The 18,998-nt window shown below is 41.9% G+C and overlaps 1 protein-coding gene across 1 annotated transcript in view; it reads left to right on the top strand.

Annotated features, from left to right (window-relative positions):
• NR3C2 (nuclear receptor subfamily 3 group C member 2) overlaps nt 1-18,998 on the top strand; it is a 1,048,765-nt gene that overhangs the window by 310,529 nt on the left and 719,238 nt on the right. The window contains exon 3 of the mRNA XM_044062249.1: nt 2,182-3,981. Within this exon, the coding sequence (XP_043918184.1) occupies nt 2,192-3,981 (1,790 nt within the window). The 5' untranslated portion in view covers nt 2,182-2,191. The remainder of the gene's footprint in view (nt 1-2,181; nt 3,982-18,998) is intronic.

Here is an 18,998-nt window from a genome sequence, read left to right as displayed (position 1 = left end):
GCCTGAAGGCCATCAAGCAACACTGACTCACTAAAAATCATATTGTAAACTTACATATCGACCCAGTTTAGGGTTGCCACCTTCCTTCGTGGTGAAAACTGGAGTAAAGCCACACCCCTCGCGTCACCAGTAACACCGCCCACCCACTCCATCTCCTGCCCACATTCCGCCCATTTTGTGATGTCGCGATGACATCACTCAGTGCGGAACACCCTCTTTTTTCGTTCCTGCTGCCTGCTTTCAGCTGATTTACTCTGCTTTTCTGTAAAAAAAGCATAATAAATCAACCGATTTACAAACTCCAATAGTCTATTTCTGATTTGAAACAGAATACCGGAGTTTGTACAGTGTTTTCCGGACTACCGGAGAATCAATTTGATTTCCGGATAGTCCAGAAAAAAAACGGAAGGGTGGCTGCTTTGACCCAGTTATCTAAGATTTTCTTGAAGTATTGCGAAATAAAGTGTCCTCTTGTTCTGCCATTATTAATGCAGAATTTCTGATTATCATATCTGAGTTTTACATTTATATATTCTCAAATCTAAAGCCACTCGCAATTCTATTCTTGTATGCTTTATAGACTGACATTAATTTACCTTTATAATATCGATTATGTAGTGTGTAGAGGTTCATCTGTTTGCTTCTTTCCTCATAACTCTGTTTCAACACTGACTTTATTCTCTTAATACACTTCTGAACCAATTCAAGGCATTTAAGTAGTCCAGCGGTACACATAGAAAACGGGGCTGTTATGTTCTAATCTGGGCAAAACAAATGTTCTAAAAAAGGTTAGAGTACAGTCCATAGCTCTTGGGGAAATATTTCTTAAAAAGGACCTCATCTGCCTCATAGCTCTGTTTGTTATAATACCTACATGTTCGGCAGTATCAAGTCTTCAAGTGTTAAGTGATTTATTTATTGAGGTTCTGTCAAAAAAACGTTTGCAATTACTTGCGCTGAAATAATGCCCAGTTAGCAATTTGTGGTAGATAAAAGTTACCTACTTGTAAATCCTTGCCATTTATCAGCGTACTTATTTAGCCACCACGATCTATGTTTTGGAATACCTGCAAAGACTAAATTGAACAACATCAGACCCAGAACTGAGCCCAGGGGTACCCACTTAGAATTTTTGAGGGCTTCAATGTTTGACTTTGAATAAAAAACACTTAGCTTCTGTCTTTCAGACAAATTTAAAGTCCAGTGTTCCAAGTGTAAGTTATATCCCTGTTTTACTGTTGCTCTACAGAGTGTATGATTAGGCATAGAATCAAAGGCTTTTGCTATATCCAAAAAAATTGCACTACATGTAATTGTAAATTGATAGCTAGGGTGACTTGGCAATAGATTCCAACATATTTGTAAGAGTAAATGGCCTTTTAATGTAACTACTTAGTGAAGCATACTGTACCTAACTGCTACACTATGGTCTGCTGATTCATAAAAGGATCACAGCTATGAGTCACAGTAGCAGACCAGGGTTCATTGCTGTATTATAGTAATTAGGGGATCTGGTGCTGTGTGAGCTCCCATTGGTAGAGACTCACCAGTGTTGCATTGTGGCAAAGTAGTGTGTGGTTGGAGGTTTGGCTGCATTGTTGAGGCTGCCTATTCTAGTAGAGATTTTCCAGCTGTGCAGCAGAGACGTAAGGGGGGTTGTGTTGTGATACTGCTGGTATGTTGAGCAGGGGTTGTCTCATTAGCATAGGTAGTAGTAGTTGGTTGGGACACAGTGGAGCATGATCATGCAGGGGGTGTTGCACATTCCTCCTGGCATTATGTTGGAGGTTTTGTGAATCAAAAAAGACTTTGTACACCATTCTGTAGGGTATAAAGTCCTGCACCATAGCATAGGTGTTTTAAGACTTTTGTACATAGTGTGATGTGTTCTTTCAGCTTCTGCATTTTATTTGCATAGTAGTGTCCTACTTAATACTTCTGTTTGACATAAATTACATTTTATATGTAGTTGTAATCTGTAATGCAAGCACTTTAATTCATATGTTGCCAATTAGTGTTGCTTACCTTTGCTACAGCTTCCACCTTCCAGTGAAACTATGTATTTGGACCTGAAGTTGATTATATTTTCTTTTGTATCTCATGGTTATTGCATCTTTTCCAGATGACTGGATTAACTATAGTTTTATTTATTTGCTTTTCTTTTTGTGTTTCTTTGTTTAGGTATATATCTATGCAAACTATGGAAACTAAAGGACTTGGAAATCATCCTGAAGGCCTAAATATGGCAAGAAGATGGGGAAACGTTCCTCATGCAACAGAGTACTTCCTCCTTGGATCTCGGGAGCATGCTGACAGTCTAATAGGAGTTCTTAATGTAGGCTGTGGTACTAGTGTTATTTCACATTGTGAAATGCGGGAAGTCCAAGAAGGAAAAGTAGAACAACTTCCATTTGTCCAGCAAGATGTGTTACAGCCTGCTGTTACATTTTGTAATGCAAAAAATGAATTGGAATCAAAAGAGCTATCTAAAACAGTAGCTGAGTCTATGGGACTCTACATGGATTCGGTAAGGGATGTTGATTATAACTACGAACCCCCTCATCAGCAGACTCTTGTGACTTCTGAAAAGATTTACAGAGATGGATCACAGCAGGTGGACTTGTATGAGAGAAAGATCAGCCAGTGTTCTACTTCCTTGAGCAATGCCAGCAGTACGTTGAGGTCTCTTATTTCTTCTCGCTCGTCTGAAGCAATTGCTGCAAGCAAGGGCTGCTCACCAAGAAGTCCTGTTGAAACACCTGCTTCTGTTCAGAGTCCCCATGTTATTCCTCCATTGTCCAGCCCTCTTGGCGATACACTGGTATCCTCTTCCCCTCACTCTGGTAGTTTCGGTAACACCGATCCATGTCACAGCCCCAGTAATCCTTGTTCTTCTGTTTCCAGCTCCATTGATGCTGATACTCGAGGTTACATGTCGCATAGTCCCAAGCATGACAGTAGCATAACTTCTACACTTTCTAGTCCTGGTATTTGCAGGCAGTCCCCTATTTCAAGTCCTCTTAGTCATTGCACTATGAAGTCCCCAGTTTTGAGCCCCGCTAGTATTACAGCAGTGACCTCTGTAGCAAGCCCTGGGAGTGTCAACAGTAGGAGGTCATCAGTCTCCAGCCCACCTCACACTGGTAGTATGAGGTCTGATATCTGTAGTCCTGCTGCTATCAACACTGTCTCTTCTGTCTGTAACCCCTCAGCCAGCAATATCCAGGACAATACCCCTGCTAGCACAGCGGCTACAGGACTTGCTGTGCCAGGTGATTTCCATAGTCTAGAAACAAAGGAGGGTATTCAAGAAATAAATATGTCTACACTGGAGAAAACAGAAAGTGATACGTCAAATAGTGGAGCAGTGGATTGCAAAAACTTTGTTAAGTTTGTCAAAACTGAGCCTTTGACTACCATGCCTCACACAGATGAGAGCAGTAACACACCCAGTTCAACCTTTGCCATACCAATAAAACAGGAACATAGCAAAGATTCTTGTCTGAATTCTGTTTTTGGTGGTCTAGATACATCTGATCCTTTTCCATTCACGGAAAAGTCATTTTTAACTTTTAGGAATAGCAAAGACTACTATTCCCTGTCTGGAATATTAGGACCACCCCCTACATCGTTTGAATGCAGTGCAGAAAGTGATTTTTTATTCTGTCCAAATCTAACCATGGGAATTAAGCAGGAATATGACAGCGATCCTTTCTGCCATGACAGTAACATGCCTATGTCAGCAATTGTAGGAGTTAATTCAGGGGGACAGTCCTTTCACTACAGGATAGGAGCACAAGGCACAATCTCTTTGTCACGACCTGTTGCTACGGATCCACCAGCCACACTAGGGAATACCTATTCTTCTGGTAATGCAGTAGTAGGAACATGGAAATCCCATGGAAGTTTGTCACAAAGCTACATGTCGTCAAAGAATGACGGATACCCTCTTACAGGATGCATTCCAGAGAACCTGTCAAGGTCAGTATACACTCACTGATGCTTAGTTTTTCAATGAGTTAGATTGCATTTTTAGTGCCTATTTGTAAACAATATAATGCAGACATTTTTTAAAGGCTTTTAAAGCTCTGTTCTTACCACAGAAGACCTGAAGAAGATTTGGAATATATGATTTAGGATGCAGAATTCTCAGTTAGCCATGCCTCTGATGCTGCAGAATGTTTCTTAATTTGCCTCTTATTTTTGCTTTGTCCTTCATAAATATTTTGATTTTCTGGTGAATTACTGAGGATTACAGTCAGTAAGTAAACTCATACATTACAGTTTCATTTTCCTACTATTCAGAAAATGCTTGTTGTGGCAAAGCCCTTTGTTCAGTTAACTTTTTTAGTGAATTAGAGTGACTCTGATTTGGGGCCATTTTCCCCCTCCATTATTTTTGTCTTTTGTCCAGAATTCTTGAGGGAAGAAGTTGAGTGGTGTGTCAGCTTTTAACCTTCAGTTTTGGTATTCTGACTGTGGAACCTGCCTTTTCCAGTCTTGAATAGCGAGTAATTTAATCCCCTTATAAAACTGAATTTGCACATAGAATGTCAAGAACATGGAACATGATGTACAAAATAAATTGTCTGCGAAAGCATATGTGGTGTAAAATACTGTCTGTTGTCAACATTAATCTCACAATGGGTGACTAACTTGATTGTTTTACACCTTTTTTTACAATATTTTAAAAACTGTAGGTAAGATACAAATAAAGTGGATAAATGTTCCTTCCTTCCTTGGGGATTTGTTTGTTTGCTTGTTTGTTTTGTTTTTCGCGTGTTAACTGTGTATTCAGCATGTGTGAGGATTATCTAATAGTAGTTGCCTTTTTATTATGTTTAACATTTGTTACAAATTATTAAAGAACTTACGAGTAATGGTAAAGAATTGAAACTACAGTGACATATTGCGACTGCCTGATTTTCTTCATTGTCAGTCTTTTGTTTAAAAGAGGTCATGATTTTGATGCATGGATTGATTGCTGCCAGCTAGCACACTGATTCATTAACCGTTGTCAGGAAACTGGGGAAGCTATGTGCTGGTAGGGCTTCCAGGCGTTAGCACTGGACAGCACATAGAACTTTTTCAGGCTGCTAAAATAAACTTAAAACTCCATACTAATGTAACTTAGTACTTTCGGTTATTAAATGATTTGATCACAGTTGGTAACCCCAGGCTGCCTGGGAGAGTAAAAAGTTAAATTTTTGTAGTAAAATCATCTTTAGTTTTCCTTATTCAGTGTCTCCTGCTGTCCATCCTTCCTTTCTTTACATTGTGCTAATTTAAAAAAAATTTTTTTTTTTTAATTGATCTCCTTTTTTCTGTTCAGTCTGTGTCTCAGACATACTTTGCCTATTCTGTAGTCTCATGGCTTCTATTAACGAGTGCCCTTTAGCAGGAAAATCTCCCTTGATGGCTGATACCTAAAGTAATTGCTGTGTTTGTGTGTCTACCATGACACCCAGGAGTGCTTCATATTTAGTGTTCTTAAAAATGCCACTAAAATGGAGAGAGTCTTTAGAACTGTTTTATGGCTGAAAGACTACAATGGAGGTAGAACAAAGGCCTTCTTCCTTCTCTAACAAGTCTTCTCAAACTAAGTTTTCCAAATGTTTACATAAGGAATGTGTAGCAAAACTACCATAGCACAGCTTGTCCTTTAGCTGAAAAGCTGGGAAAATGCATACATTAATGAAGCAGAAGGCAGAAACTAAATCTGCACATCCTATGTTTATTATCAGTGAAACTTTACCCAATAGACCCAACCCATGGTCTTACAAGGGTATCAGTTCTTCTCCAGCACCTCACTCCTCCTACAGTCTAGTGAATGTCTGCCTCGCTGGAAATTGATTAGTGCATGTTGCCCGTAGCTGTTAAGAAATTTGAGACAGTCCTTTGCCTTGCATCAGAACCCGGTCTGTGTCTTATCTGACACCTGTACAAAGGCACTGATGCTACTGATTTCTTTATGCCTGATGTTGTTTCACTTAGTAACTAGAAAGTGCAGTGGTGCAGCGATTAGTGTTGTCGCCTCACAGCAAGAGGTTCTCCTACTCTGTTTTCGGCTGGGGGTGCCTTCTGTGTGGAGTCTGCATGTCCTCCCTGCGTTTGCATGCATTTCCTCTGGGTGCTCCTTTTTCCTCCCACATTCCAAAGATATATGTCTGTAGTGTTTCTCCCTGGGCCTCCACTGGAAATGGGCTCTCTACCAGTCAGACGTTCCCAGTAAACAAATGTTAAATAAATAAATAATACTGTAAGGCTGCAGCAGATATCTTTCCCACTGGTATTCATTCCACTCTGTCTGACTGGTGTTGGCTCCCATATGCCAACTTTTCCATTGTCATTATTGGTTCAGCTGGTGTTGATTTGATGGACAGTTGTTCCAGAGGTGCCTGTCCTAATGCCAATGTCCTTCCTTCTTTAACATTCCTGGAATGCAAGGGATAGATTTACTGGGGTGTTTCTGAGAAGTACAGCTAGTGCAGCCAGCTCCTGTACTGCAGACTGCAATCCTCTGAAAGACAGTCCACCTTTCTTGGCAAGCCTAAGCTTCTTTGCCTCAACAGGCTTCTTCACACCACTCTTTGAGGTTTTAAGTCCCCCTTTTTGTACCTTATAGTCCACCTCTTGCACCCAGTGATTTGGGCAGAAACAGAATCTCCTGCAAGTAACAGGACCATGATTATCATGTAGAGCACAAAGCATGTGGAGCCCCCACTAAAATGCTTTCCAGCTTTAGAAGATGGGGATTGTCAGAAATGGCCCCCTCACACCCTTTACCACCAGAAGAAACCAGATTTCTGTTGGTCTACATACTTAAACAGGAGAGGGGAGGATGGCCATCCATGGCCATCTCCTTCCACAAAGAAGACTCCAGAAAGCTTACATGACAGTGGGACTGTCCTACTGGGTGATCCCACCTTTAGTGGACATTTTTCAAGATGAGGTTTATTATGTATGGGAATACACTGATACCATGGCCCATATTCCCACGAAGGCACTTCTGCTATTTTGGCCACATAAGAAATGTTTGCTATGGGGAAAGGCTTCCATGTGTGAATTCAGTGTATCAGTGGTGGCCCACAGGAGGAATCCTGAACTTTCATCATTTGAGTCACTGTTGCAGTTATCTTTACCTTTGGGATCTTTCATGACAGAAGGCTTGATGTCCAGCCTGACTATCAGAGCTGTGCACCCATCCCAGTCTTAGCAGGCTGCACATTAACATGGTGGGACATTATGTTTCCTGTATAAAGCCTGTGTCTTTTCATACTACCTTCAGTTCTTTCTGGAAGCACTTTGGGTTTGCATGCTATATGTATATAGCCTGTTGGTTCTCCACAGGCATCAGAGAGTGCACATAAGTACCCTGTTGTGGGCTTTTTTTCTACCTTTTTATATTATTATTGTGCTTAACACTGCTGTTTCAGATAAGATGATAAGGTATGGCAGCTTCAGAAAGAGTCACTAAATGTGTGTGTGTGGGGGGGGACGACGACAAATTCCCTCACAAGGACTTTCACACACACCAAGCCCTTTTTGTTTAGACCTAGACCATGTTGTTGCCTCTTGTTGCTTCTGTGCTGGCTTTAGCAAGAAGACCTTGGGGTGAAGGGAGCTAGATCTCCAAAGTTACATTAAAAAGAAGAAACTTGAGGCGTAGTCCCAGTCCTCCATGGCTTCCAACTTACAGCAGCTGTCACTTTCACACCCCCCCCCCCCCACACACACACACACACAAAAGAACAAATATGTAGAAAACCATCCTGAGGAGAAGGAAGAAATGGGAAAAAGGTGAGCCTGTGAATCTCTGGTAACTCGCTGGATATTTCCATAAACTTGAGGTTACTTGTTCCAGTAAGACACTGTCTTATTCCCTGGCCACAGCACCTACCCCGGCCACAGTACCTAGCCTACCCAAGGCCCATGGTGAATCCCCTTAGGAGGAGTCACCATGCTGTTGGATGTGGGCATGCCTTCTTAAGCCAAACTCTTGACAGTATCACTTGAAATGGATGCCTTCCACTGGGCTTCTGTGTCCTATTCCCATATTACAATTATCACAGTTTAGCAGGATAGAGTCACCTCAGTTTTAGTGCAGGAGATCATCCTCGGCACTGTGATAAAGGTCTGGGAAACCTATTCCCAGTCCTTTGAGGGTGGCCTTTGAAAAATTGAAGAGCCATGTATCCAAATCTTGGATAATTACCCCTCTGTCTGCCTCTGAATAAGCTGCCCCACTTGTCCAACCATGTCCCAAGTTCCTGCTCTAGACTGGTACAGGATTTTATGTCCTTTTTTCAAAGTCTGCAGCTAAGATCAGACTAGATGTCAGTGTCAGACAGCTACCTTTAAAGGAGAAAAAGGGGAATCCTTTTCTCTTAAGTAGTCAGATTCATTTGATTCAGAGGAGGAAGATCATATGTCTTGTAGAGTTCAGCCAGATATTAAACAAATAATGTCCTTTGGTGGTTTTCCCAACGAGGTACCTCTCATTTGGAATAGTTTGTCTAAGGTTGAAGATTATTTCAGCTGTGAGGCCATGGAAGTATCCAGTACTGAGAAGAGATATATTGACCTTCTAAACCTAGATGTACCTAAAGCTGTTGTCTTTTGTCCAGTCCTGGAGGCTTTAAGAGATGCATTCTTTGTAGCTTCATTGATATTAGACTCGTCAAGCCCATGCTTCCGTGAGGCTAGATTATTATGCAGACAACTCTGTGGCAGATCCAGTTATGAAGTCCCTGTATCATGAGAAGAGGTCCAAATTGGCCTTAGCATCCAACACTCTTCATAGTGATTATGAAAGGTGCAGCTTGGACTGCTGTGGTAAGAAGGCATACATGGCAACTGCCATAGCTTTAAAGCTGTTATTTTCCCCAAACCACTCTCATTGTCCAGCAACATTACTCCAAGTTCAGGCTATGAGCTCATTTCTGCTTGCTGTACTACTACCCTTGGGTGGCTGACATGGGCACACTCTGAGGGACTACTTATGTGCGCTCTTCTGATGCCTACAGGCCTGGGTTTGCTGGTGGGGAGTGCAGCAGTCCATAAGTGGCACTCTTTTCCTTTAGGATGGGCAAGCCACTGTTAGCCACTTATATTTCCCCAGTTAGCTACTTCAGCACCTTAGCTGCTAATGGATCCCAGGTCATATGGATTATAGTCATAGCTTTATCCCAGTATGCCATGGAGATGACGCCTCTAATAAAAACATTAGTACAGCCAGACATGTGAAGGTTACTTTAGTTTTGATAGCTGTTTATTGGTTCATATATGTTCCCTTTCCTGTCTCCATTTTGTCTCCTATGTGAGAAGTGATTGTTAACTTATCCATCCAGAAAGACTTATCCAGATCCCGATATTTCTCACACTGATACCTCAGTTGCTGCATTCCATTAGCCTGTAGGTGTGAAGGACTGCTTAGTAGTGTTTTTATCATAATCTCTTCCAACAGATTTTCACTCAAAAGACTCTCATGAGCAAATGTAATTTCTTTAATACCCAAGACTTGAGAAGCGGTTTGCTACCAATGCAGACAGCATAGTTTTTTTGCACGGTGCCTTTCTTCTTAAACCAGTATTGAAAGACTCATTTTCCCTTGAGATAGTTGTTTTATATTGGAAAAGCTCATTGTTCTTCCTTTTATGCCATCATCTTAGAACTAATGATGTGATGTTGTCCTATCTCGCCTTCATTCTTACTAGATTGAGTTCAGATCCGATCCTCAGATCCGTCTCGGCCTTTATTTACAAACTCAAGGCCCTCTGTCAGCTCGGGCTAAAATCCCTATCCCAGAATCTCATTTGCCGCTAAACAGATTGAGTGTTCATCTGCTACCTCTGGCGAAGTATAATCTTTTTGATTACCTTTTGCTATAACTCTTGAGTGTTTTGTTGGGATAATTAGATATTTTAGCTTTTATAGCTGTGTGTCTTCTCATAACTGGATAATTTTCGAATTGAGCTGTTTTTCTAACTTTGGCCATCATTTACCCACTAGGCCTTGTATTCCCTACCCGGCATTTGATTTTTTGTAGTTACTCTTTCTATAATAGTTTGTTTAAATTAGAGAACTATTAAACAGCCTGTTTTTAGTTAGCCTAGCATTCTTGCCGTTTCTTCTTCACAGTTTGTCCTTTAGTGCAGTTTCATGGTAGTGTTACAGTTTGTTTAACTTAGAGAATTGAAGCAGGGTCCATTTAAGTTAGAGGACTTAGTCTTTATTCCCTGTGTGTTCTGTGTCAGGGTCCGTTTAAATTAGAGGGCTTAGTCTTGTTTTTTCCCTGTGTGTGTTGTGTTTTCAGTAGCTTAACCTGTTTATGTTAGAGGGTTCAGCCTATAAAGTAGAAAGAGAAAATAATTTTTGTTGTAGTTTTTTGTTGCTGCTGTTGAATTTTAAAAATGTCGGTAAAAAAATCTAGGCCAATTGGCTTTAAAAAATGTGAAAAGTGTAGCAAAAAAATGCCCCATAGTGATAAACACACCCTTTGTGTTTATTGTCTTGGGGCCGTCAGTCTCCAGGAGTCATGCTCCATCTGCCATTCGTTTAATCATAGAGCCCTCCTGGAGAGGAAGAATAAGTTGATCCTAAATGTTCATCTTAAAACCCCCTTCTCAGAGGCATTGGAAGAAGGTACGGGTTCACCTAATTCAGATGTCTACTTCAGCTAAATCTGACAAATCAGAAAAATCTGTAAAAAGACCTTATCCATCTACTTCTTTAGATCCGGCATATAAAATACCCAAATTATCTTCCTTGGATCCGAGGGTTGCTGGATCATACGTAGCCCCATCAGCTCCGACTCCTGCTTGCTTGGTGCCAGTGGAGTTTGAACTAAGGATCCGGTCCCCAACCTTGAAGCCGGTATCCCCTATTTTGAGATCTCCCATTCTTCAAAAGACAAAATCTCCCAACTCCTTGATCCGGTCTTCTAGGAGTCTTTCTGATGACGACGTGGATTGTGTGGTACAGAGACTATTACAAACACCAGCGCTGGCCAAATTACGTTGGATATGTCCCCAAGGACTTCGGATCCTACAGCATCCACCTCCTCTGCTCCATGTCCTCCTCCAATCCAACCTCTGGCTTCTAGAGTCGGAAGATCTAGAGTTGGTATTAGTGGAACTCTCAGATCAGAGACCCACCACGGGTTCCATGGGTCAGACGTCCTCGGCTCCATCAGAGCTGGAGGTGTCTAGGAGCTGACACTCTCCGGTTGATGCCAGAGGAGTGAGTCTGATCGGACAGTTGTCAGATCTGACTATGCCTCTCGGGGCCTCAGCTCTGATGAGTTTGGCTTGTACCTTAGCCTCGGGTCTGTCGCCCTTGGTTCCATGGGGGGGGGGGGTGGTCCTTCAGCTTCTTCGGATCCAGGGATATCCCCAGATCAGGGAGTTTCAAGGTTATGGGGATGGTGCTGTCGTCACAGACAAGTCTGCAGTCCTCTCCGGATATTCTTCCCTCCAGAGCACCAATGTCTGCCACTTTACCCCTGCATCCACAGGGACTCAGAGACCCTAGGCCTCAGGATGCCCAACAGGGCACACCCCACTCTTCCAAAACCTCCCCAGAGTACCCTTCTGAGGAGGTTCTTCAGAAGAGGCTGTGCAAGAGGAAGCACTTAGACTCCTCAGAGGAGTCTGTCACTTCTGATGCAGACCTCGATGATGCAGAAGTGTCCCCATGGTCGCCTCCTGATGATGTCTGCTTTGGAGACATCCTGGAAATACTTTAACAGAGAGGTGTCTGGAAGTCCTCTAACCCTTCGATGGAGGAATCCGTATACCTGAAGGCCTTTGGGTCTCACCCTTCCACCTCTTGGGTGTTTCCGCCTTTTGATGAGCTTCTGGACCTGGTTTCTCAAAAGGCGTGGGAGTCCCCAGATTCCATGGAACCTATTCCTAGTAGGCCAAACAAGTTTATCACAGCTCCTTCTGACAAAACTTTTTTAACTAAAGGAGTCCCAGTCGATGCTATGGTTGTGGCAGCGGCCACTAAGAAGGAACTCTTGGAGATATCATCTTCGTCCATCCTCTGACCAAGGAGTCTGGGACTATGGACAGGTATGGAAAGCGCATCTTTTCCTCAGCAGCTTTTTCTCTTAGATTGCTGAACTATCTTACCCATTTCACAAGACTGCTGAACTATCTTACCCATTTCATAAGACTACAGAGGGATCTCCTAGAAGAGCTAGGAGGTACCCTCCAAGGTTCAGTAGCTGAAGGGCTTATGACTTAGTATCCTTTCGGCTCACTACCATAAATTCAGTGGTTAATGCATCCATGAGGCTCATATCCTGTGCAACTGATGGAGCGAGTAAAGCAGCGGTTTCTGAAATTTCCCTATGGAGACATTCTTGGATGCACTTATGTGACTTTGCAGAACCCTTTAATTCTTCCTTTGTAAATGCCCCCATTTGACTGCTTGTCTTTGTTCGGGGCTAAGGAAAATGACACACTGACCAGGTATGAACAGGAAAGAAAGACTCTGTCTGCTGTAGGAGTCCGTTTTTCCATGCCTACTAGACCTTATCCCAAAGGTCAGAGAGGTAGTGGTAAGATGTGGTTCTGAAAATCACAGAGATCTTTTTAGAACACACGTGGTGAAACTTTCCCCAGAGGCAGAGGGGGAAGTAATAGTGGAAGATGCCAACCTCGGGGTAGAGGGGGGATCCACAAAATCAGGGCGACAGAGAATTTTTCTTTGGTAAGCCCTTTCAATGCTTCTGAAAGGAGGCCTGACTTTCCAGCTCTGGAGGCAGTCGGGGGTTGCTTATCCTTGTACCCAGAAGCCGGGTGACAAATAAAAGACAAATGGGTACAAAGTGTCATGTCCAGAGGTTACGTCATCCTGTTCTCCCTTCTTGCCCCAAAGATGAAAAAAGTTCTGGACATTCCACCCAGTCAAAATGAACAGGCAACTCTAGAAATTCAAAAGTTGCTAAACAAAAGAGTCATCCAAAAAGTCCCCACAGACCAAGTAAGATTCGGAACTTACTCAGGATTCTTTTTCATTCCAAAGAAAACAGGGGAGTGGAGACCAATTCTGGATCTCAGCATTCTAAACAAATCAGTAAAGAAGAGCAAGGTCGGGTGGTTACACTGCAGTCAATACTCCCATTCTTGGGAAAAGACAATTGGATGTGCTCTGTAGATCTCCAGGATGCATACTACCACATAAAAATGGACAGGTAATCTAGGAGACACTTGCTCTTCCGGCTGGGAGCCAGTCACTACCAGTTTTGAGCTCTGCCCTTTGGCCTCACTACAGCCCCTAGAGTGTTCACCAAATGCATGGCAGTAGTAGCGGCTCACTTGCGACAACTAGGTTTCCGTCTGTTTCCATACTTAGACTACTGGCTCTTAACCGCCATGACCAGGCATCAGCTAATCAAAGGCAAAAATACAACCTTGCAACACTACTCCTGCCTAGGGATTACCATAAACTATGAAAAGTCCTCCTTGTAGCCTTCTCAGCATGTGGTATTCATAGAGGCAGATTTAGACTCAACACAAATTATGGCAAGACTTCCACCAGAAAGGATACAATCTCTGAGGTACCAGGTGAGATATCTTTTAAAAAGGAAGAAAGCTCAAGCGAAGATGGTCCTCAAAGCTCTAGGTATCATGGCAGCAGGTATAGTTTTGATCCCCCTAGCTCTTTTGCATATGAGGATTCTTCAGTGGTTGCTATCCACTCAGTGGTCACTGCAAGAACTGCCGATGTCTCACAAAATAATCATAACAGAAACTTGCAAGAAGGATCTTCGATGGTGGCTATACTCCTCTCATGTGCCTCTAAGTCAACCGTTTGATTCCCCTAACCTGTGGCCATGGTGACCACAGACCCCTCTCAGATATGGTGGGGGGCATTATCTGGGAAAGATGGTACAAGATACCTGGCAGGATCATGAGGCCCACTTGCACATCAATGTCCTAGAGATAAGAGCGGTGCTTTTAGCGTTGCAAGCACTCCAGGACTCTTTTCAACTGGGAACCATTGCAATCCAGACAGACAGCATGTCAGCTGTGTGGTATGTAAACAAACAAGGAGGAGCCAGATCTTTCCCCCTTTGTCAAGAGGCCCTGAGAGTATGGCAATGGGCTACCTCCTCCCAATGTTTTCTGATAGCAACACACATCCCTGGGAAATTCACCGTGATACCGGACAGACTCAGCGGAGCGATTCTGATACTTCACGAGTGGTCTCTGAAATAGGAAATAGCGGAAAAACTTTTCTGAAAAATGGGGCCAGCCTTGCTGCGCCCTCTTTGCGACATCTGTGAATACCAAATGCAGCAGTTACTTTGCCCTCATCCCCCCTCCAGGGGAGTCACCAAGGGATGCACTTGTTCATGATTGGACCCTGGGCCTCCTCTACGCTTTTCCCCATGTTCCACTAATTCCTAAACTCCTTCAGAAAGCCAATTGTTTGGGAAGGGACTTGATACTCATTGCTGCATCCTGGCCTCGCCAAATCTGGTTCCCCTTCCTGTGGCCTCATCTTAGGGAGAAGCCTTGGATTCTAGACCCAGTTCCAGATCTTCTGACTCGTGCGTCAGGGATTCCCCACCCATCCCTTCAGACCCTCAAGCTGATAGCATAGCTGCTCCAATTCCAGTGATAGCCAGGTTTCCAGCCCTTTCCTCTCGAGTTAAACACATTCTTATCTCTTCCCATAAATCAACAAGAAGGTAGATTTGTAAAAGAAAATGGAAAAGATTCTGCCTATCGGCTACCAATAACCATGTCGATCCTTTTTCTGCTCCTATTACTTTCATTCTGGACTTCCTAGCAAAACTTTTCAACAGCAGTGCAGCAGTGCAGCTAGCAGCAATCCCTAATTGTCATGTGGGAGACTCTGGCTCCAACATAATCTCTCATAAATTATACAAAGCCTTTCTCAAAGGTACTATGTTATTAAGACTGCCTATCAGAGACCCACCAGTGCCATGAGACCTAAATTTTGTTCTATCCTGCATAGTTTTTTCTCCCTTTGAACCAGCGTCATCTTGCAAATTAAAATCTTTGATTTGGAAAACTATTTTCTTGGTAGCAATCACCTCTGCTAGAAGAATATCAAAGCTGCAAGCATTGTCAGTAAAGCCTCCATATTTGTTTTTCCATAGAGAGACAGGATGTCTTTGCGAACAAACCCCTCCTTTTTACCTAAGGTGGTTTCAGAGACAAATTTAAACCAAGGTATAGAATTACTAGTTTTCTTCCCAAATTATGAAAACAAGGCAGAGTACATGTTATGTCAGCTGGATGTACATAGACAGTTAAGTTTTTATCTACATAGGACTGCAGAATTCAGAAAATCTGATCAGTTGTTTGATTCTTTTTCAGATTCAAAGAAAGGATCCCCTATCTCTAAAGTTACACTTTCTAAATGGCTATCAGACTGTATAACTTTTATTTACAAGTCCCAAAATAAAGAACTGAAGGAAGTTGAGGCCTTTTCTACAAGAGCCATTGCAACTTCTTCAGCCTTTCTGGCTAAACTGCCAATTGACACCATTTGCACCGCAGCAACACGGGCTAAACCACATACTTTTATCACTCATTACAAAGTTGATTTGGCCTCCAGGAATAGAGCCTCTTTTGGATCCATGGTTCTGAGGAATATTCTCCCATGAACCACCCAAGATTCAATGTGCTAGGGACCTGGTAAGAATGAAGGCGAGATAGGACAACATCACATAAAGAAGTTATGTACTCACCATAACATTCCATGTGTGTTGCCCATCTTCGCCTTCATTCTTACATCCCACCCTCCTTCCCTTCTTTTTTTTCTAAAAGACTGACTCTTCAAATTGGATTACCTTGACCTCTTCTTCACCAGCCTCTGAGTCCTTCCTTGGAGAACATATAACTTTATATTAGGGCAAACAAGATCTGGGGATGGTTCTAGTGCATGTTGGGATAGGGATTTTGTCCACGAGCTGGCAGAGGGCCTCAAACTTGTAAATAAAGGCCGAGATGGATCCAAACACAACCTAGTAAGAGTGAAGGCAAAGATGGACAACACACATGGGAACATTATAATGAGTACATAACTTCTTTTTTTACCTTGGAAAACATTATTTATAATGACTGTTACCTCAGCCAGACACATCTTAGACCTTTTCCATGACTCCCTCCTTAATGTGATCTTTTATAGGTTTTTTTTTTTTTGCATATTCGATTTTCCTTCAGCTACAAAGGCTACTTCATAGAATTCAGTTCATTACCATTTTTCTTTTTATAGTATTCCAGGCTAGTAGATTATCTGCTCCACAGCATGAATATATGGAGTAAACCAATTTTTTTCATATTAGTCTGGTTGCAGTAGGAGTTAGGGACCACTTAATGTGGCATCAGCAGTGTTCTGCCGGTCTTTTTAACAACTCAGGTACTTTATAGGTAGAAAAAAATGCCATGAGAAGAGATGACTAGCACTTGTTTTCCTTTTCTAAGGAGCATAAAATCAGAAAATATACTAAATAATATATTTTGAGTGTTTTTTTCAGATTGTGCCATTTTCTCTTTTTTTAGCACCTTTATTAAATTATCATTTAAGACACAGGTGCAGCAGTAGCGTTGTTGCCTCACAGCAAGAGGTTCTCCCGTTCGATTCTCGGCTGGAGTGCGGGGAGTGCCTTCTGTGTGGAGTCTGCATGTCCTCCCCGTGGTTGGGTGGGCGCTCGAAAGACATGCGTAAATGGGCGTGCCTTCGTTAAAGGTTGGACGTCAAACTGCACCTCGGCGTTCGTGAAAATGTACTGCCAATCATTAGCGGACCAGAGTTCCGCTGTGGCGATCCCTAACCGGGAAAAGCCGAAAGACAACAACAACATTAACAGAAAAGAAAACAAACCATGTGAATTGTTTTTATTTATGTACATTATGCATTTCTTTGTTTACAAGACCTCTCATTTACTCTAACATTACATAAATTCTCAGTTCTTGCCTTCTGTTATATCTCAGTCATACTCCTAAACATTATTTTGCATGCATCGTTCACACACATTCCATTTATTTCTATGTAATTTGTTCCATTTATTTCTATGTAATTTGTTCCTTCTCTTTTTTAATGATCCCATTTCCAGTTCTTTTACTTCTTTTACAGTATTAAATACTTCAAATGTAGTTGGCTTAGATTTTGATTTAAAATTTCTAGTAATTGCTTTTTTGGCAGCAAATAGAATTAAACTTAATATAACCATTGTGCCGTTTTTTCTTTTGATAAATATTTAGGAAACATTATAATGATCTCTAAATGCACATTACACCAGAGCCGTGTCCACAACCTTCTTGCCTTTTTACATAAAGCTTTCTTTTGTGATATTTTTGTGGCTGCTAATCATATAGTCATTCTTAGACACGTTTGCGAAGTACTACAATACTACAAACTGGATGTGACCTGTAGGTTCAGGTGTCCTTTGAGACCTGAGCAGTCTAACATTCCCTTGGAACAGTCACACAGGAGGATTGAGCTGGGGACTTGATTCGCCGTACCATGTTCCCATCCTCCATCCACATGCCTTCTGCTATGTTATTACTCTTTTGTTTGACCTAAAACTCCTGTTATGGGAGATGAAGGTGGGGTTAGCAGCCTGGGAACGTTTTGTGCACTACCCCGTAATGATTTGCATGGTATCAGTACTATCTGTTACTACAGATTGAGTTCTACCCACATTCTAGAAATACCATGAGTAGCATAGCTTTTACTTAGATTTTATTTCAAAATGAGTACTAGTTTAAGGCAGTGTTTCCTGACTGGTGGTGATAGTTTTAATATTAAAGTCATTATTGTGCTCTGTTTAAACACAGCAGGCAGTGCATTCTGAAGGACAAACCTAGCTTTTTCATTCAAAGACCCACATTATCAGCAATTCTCTACTGAAACTTAATAATTTAAAGAGGCAGGAAAATCTCAGTTATCATTTATTCTTAACTATTAACCAAACAACTAAGATGCTATCAAAGGTGTAGTTGAATCCATAAAGTTTGATGATAATCCGTAGCTTGTTAGGAGTTGGCGTACAGCTAAGAAAGAATATTCTTTTTAATGTTTAGGAACCAGGATTTTTTGTTGTAGCTTAAAAGCTTATTGAGCATATGAATAAAAATGGTTTCTCTAGCCGAGTCTGAAGATTTTGCGTTTTGATTTTTGTATTTTCATGATAAATGGTGAAGCTTGCTTTAATGGAATGTATTGTTAACATCATGCTGGGAAACAAATGTTTTTAGGTATAACTACTAATTTTGAGATTGTTATAGAGATATGTATTCCTGCAAATGCATGGTAATGGGAATATTAATGCCTGGATTTTATTGAAACCTGGGTTTTATGTTTCATTTTTAACTCATGAGGTATAAGCATTTTAAAGAATTGTAGCGAGTTACTGTTCTGAAGTTATAGATGTAGGATTGTAATTCCGTTGTCAACACCGATAGGACTAAGACCGGTTGCATGTAACCTTTTTCCAAGGTCATTGAAGGCCCTCTCCTTTACCAAGAACTCAACTTCCAGATCTGATCAGCTGTGCAAAATGTTACGTTGAATGGCCACAGCCTATTTTGCCTTTTTTCAGACATCTCTGTGTTTTCTCCCAGCCTTTTTCTTCCCTTTTCTGGGTATATCAATGCAGAGTGCATATGTGTGTGTGTGTGTGGGGGGGGGGGGGGGGGGGTTGAATGTTGTGCCAGAAAATCAGGTCAATCTTTTCCTTTCCTATTATTAACCAAAAAGTTTGTTCATAGATGTGTACTAGGCTGATGACCACTGGCACCTTTTTTAGCTTAGGTGTACATCCCAAATCTTGACAAATTTTGGTACCCTTGGTAGTGTAAACAGGGGCGTGGCAAATGAATCATTTACAGTGTGCCTGTGTCAATTAGAGACATAGGTGCAAAACCAGGGGTGACTATCCAGTTGTGTAAGTTACAGTTTAATTGGGTTAAGGAGGAGGAGGAGCCTGTTCCAGAGATGGGGTAGTCTCT

This window comes from Protopterus annectens, chromosome 2.part1, assembly GCF_019279795.1.
Source record: "Protopterus annectens isolate FY-2018-M chromosome 2.part1, PAN1.0, whole genome shotgun sequence".
Classification (NCBI taxonomy): domain Eukaryota; kingdom Metazoa; phylum Chordata; order Ceratodontiformes; family Protopteridae; genus Protopterus; species Protopterus annectens.
The sequence above is the reverse complement of the archived record's forward strand: the minus strand, read 5'-3'. Positions and strand labels throughout refer to the sequence as shown.